This window comes from Penaeus japonicus, unplaced genomic scaffold (genome assembly GCF_977035675.1).
Source record: "Penaeus japonicus unplaced genomic scaffold, GWHDUDI00000001_assembly GWHDUDI00000020, whole genome shotgun sequence".
In the NCBI taxonomy this organism is placed as follows: domain Eukaryota; kingdom Metazoa; phylum Arthropoda; class Malacostraca; order Decapoda; family Penaeidae; genus Penaeus; species Penaeus japonicus.
The window spans coordinates 24,628,366-24,630,865 of NW_028234422.1; the positions used below are offsets into that span (position 1 = coordinate 24,628,366).

Here is a 2,500-nt window from a genome sequence, read left to right on the forward strand (position 1 = left end):
TATACATATGTATTACATATATGTATATGTGTATGTATGTATATATATACATATATATATATGTATATGTATATATATATATGTATAAATGTGCAAACATATATATGTATATATATATGTATATATATATATATATATATATATATATATATATATATATATATATATATATATGTGTGTGTGTGTGTTTGTGTGTATATATGTATATGTGTGTTTATATGTATGTATTTATATATATTTGTACATTTAGACCATAGTTTAGTGTGCTTGGGTCCTAATTATGCAAATTATAGATTACCTGACTTGTGTTTCTGCAGGTTTGGCAAGAAGTGAGCGAGAGTGGACGCGACTTTGTACGAGGTGTGCTTGAGGTAGATCCCCAGGCCAGACTAACTGCGGTGGAAGCTTTGCGTCATCAGTGGATCTTGGCCAATCACTCTCCAAAGACGAGACAGGTAGGTGTGCCCATTCTTTCACCTTTTGTTAGTTGATTCAGTATATGAGTCTGCATCATCTGAGTCTGCGCCTTCTGTTTAGGGCCTTCAATTACGATAATATTCCAGAGAAGCATTATTTAGGTCATTTTGTTGTTCATGGGTTATTTATGACTGGTTGAGTGTTTATTAGCATTAGGGTTTTCCTTCAGACAACTTTTGCTGTTCAATTAAGGGAAGATAGTGTGCCAGTTGAGAAACTTCTTTTTACAGTTCATTCTTCATTTTGTATAGGATGAGTTATAATGTATGTTTCTTTTAGCAGGCATCTTCTCCTGGAGGCTCATGGAGCAGACGCTCCTCTTCACGTTCATCACATTCATCTCGTTCAGCAAGATCAGCAACTTCTTTACGCACGGATCGAAGACGTGTCAAACCTCAGGAATTAGAGAGGCTCAACCAGACAGGAAATTCATCGATATCACATCCCACACGGCGTGCTGTCTATATGTCCTGAGAAAAAGTTTTATTTTCCAAAGATTGATATAGTTTGTAGTAACTTGAAATGCTTTTATATAAAGCCCAATGAAGCCAAATTTCCTAATGTTTTTTCAAAGAAATAAATTTCTTATTCTGCATTGCAATACAAGTGTAATAAATAACATGTCATTTATGCAAAGATATTGGATATTATAAAACCATTCTGATGTGAAAGTTAGAGCCAAAAGTATTTGACCAGTGATTAGTTTGTTGCCTTGACCATATAAATTTAATCTATTCTACATACAGATTACACATCTGTAACTATTATGATAATCAAGATCTCCTTGTTGGTGCAGCCTTAACATTATCCTGTAGTACAAAGTACATCTCTGAGATGGAGTTCCAGTGCTAACAATGCAATAGAAACTCTTTTAGAATACTGATACAGTAAAGGAAGTTCTTTTAATTTTAGAGACAGAACTTTGGGTGTTTTCTCCGATTTTATGATTCAAAATCTATAGATTTTCTTATGTTTAGTATGTTTTTTTTGTGGAGTTATTTCTCAGATGTTATTAAAGCTCAAAACTAGCACTGAGACATTCTGTTGATTTAATTAATGTGTGCTCTTGATGCATTTAGTACTTAGTGTTGTGGTTGGCTTGAACAGTATTCCCAGCATTATAACTGGATTTATATTAACTGTATTGAGAAGTATTGGGGTGAATGTCTCTGCATGCCTGTTCGTCTCTGGGTGTGTGTGTCCGTGCGTGTATATAGTTTTGATTTAGAGAAGGAATATTTTTTTTAAAAGAATCTATTGATAAGCTAAAGGTTATATTGCTATATATAGGATTTGTTTTGAATATTTTGTACATATTTGTGAAGAAGTGAATATTTTTTTGAAGGAATAATGAACTACGGATAGCATTAAGGAAATTCACAAGATAAAAGGAGGATCTAATGCTAAATGCAACTATAGTGATATATGAGGATAATTTTATTTGGCTAATTCGGAGAATAGTTGTGATGATCTGAGTTCTTCTTGTCTTAAGAAATGAAATACATCTTGTGCAGTGTGGTTCTCCCTTTTTTCGCAAAACTGGAATCATGAAGCAGAGAGATTCATAGAATTTTCTACACTCTTTTCTTTTTTGCCAATGCATTTCATTATCTTTACTTTGTATTGCTATGAATAATAGCTGTCTTGGCTCATTTCAAGTAGGAGTCTTTTAATGTCTCCTATACTATCTCAAACTTTATCAGTGAACCCTTTGATATTTTGCATATGATTACAGAAATAACTCAAAGTTGATGAGAAAAAATATTGAATAAAGTTATTAGATTGTGTAGTGAACTGAAAAATTACATATATTTTGCAATTTTGCACCTCTTACAAATATATGGTTTGTTCTAATCTGTATATACTATATTTGAAGTCATGGGTACTAGTTTAAGCTTGGGAATACATTACTGAATTGATAATATGTATTGCATATAGCGGCCTTGAAGATGAAGTTTAGTATTCTGATTTTTTTAAGATTGAAGTTTGTGATTGAATGAATCTGCATTTTATATATTCAGCG

The 2,500-nt window shown here is 32.3% G+C and overlaps 1 protein-coding gene across 2 annotated transcripts in view; it reads left to right on the forward strand.

Moving 5' to 3' along the window:
* Nucleotides 1-2,500, forward strand: part of LOC122259476 (serine/threonine-protein kinase H1 homolog) — a 59,448-nt gene that overhangs the window by 55,450 nt on the left and 1,498 nt on the right. The window contains exons 3-4 of one of the 2 annotated variants that reach the window (XM_043026271.2): nt 318-455; nt 757-2,500. The exon at nt 757-2,500 is cut by the window's right edge and continues 1,498 nt beyond it. In XM_043026271.2, the coding sequence (XP_042882205.2) occupies nt 318-455; nt 757-951 (333 nt within the window). In that variant the 3' untranslated portion in view covers nt 952-2,500. The remainder of the gene's footprint in view (nt 1-317; nt 456-756) is intronic. The other variant, XM_043026272.2, reaches the window with a different exon arrangement.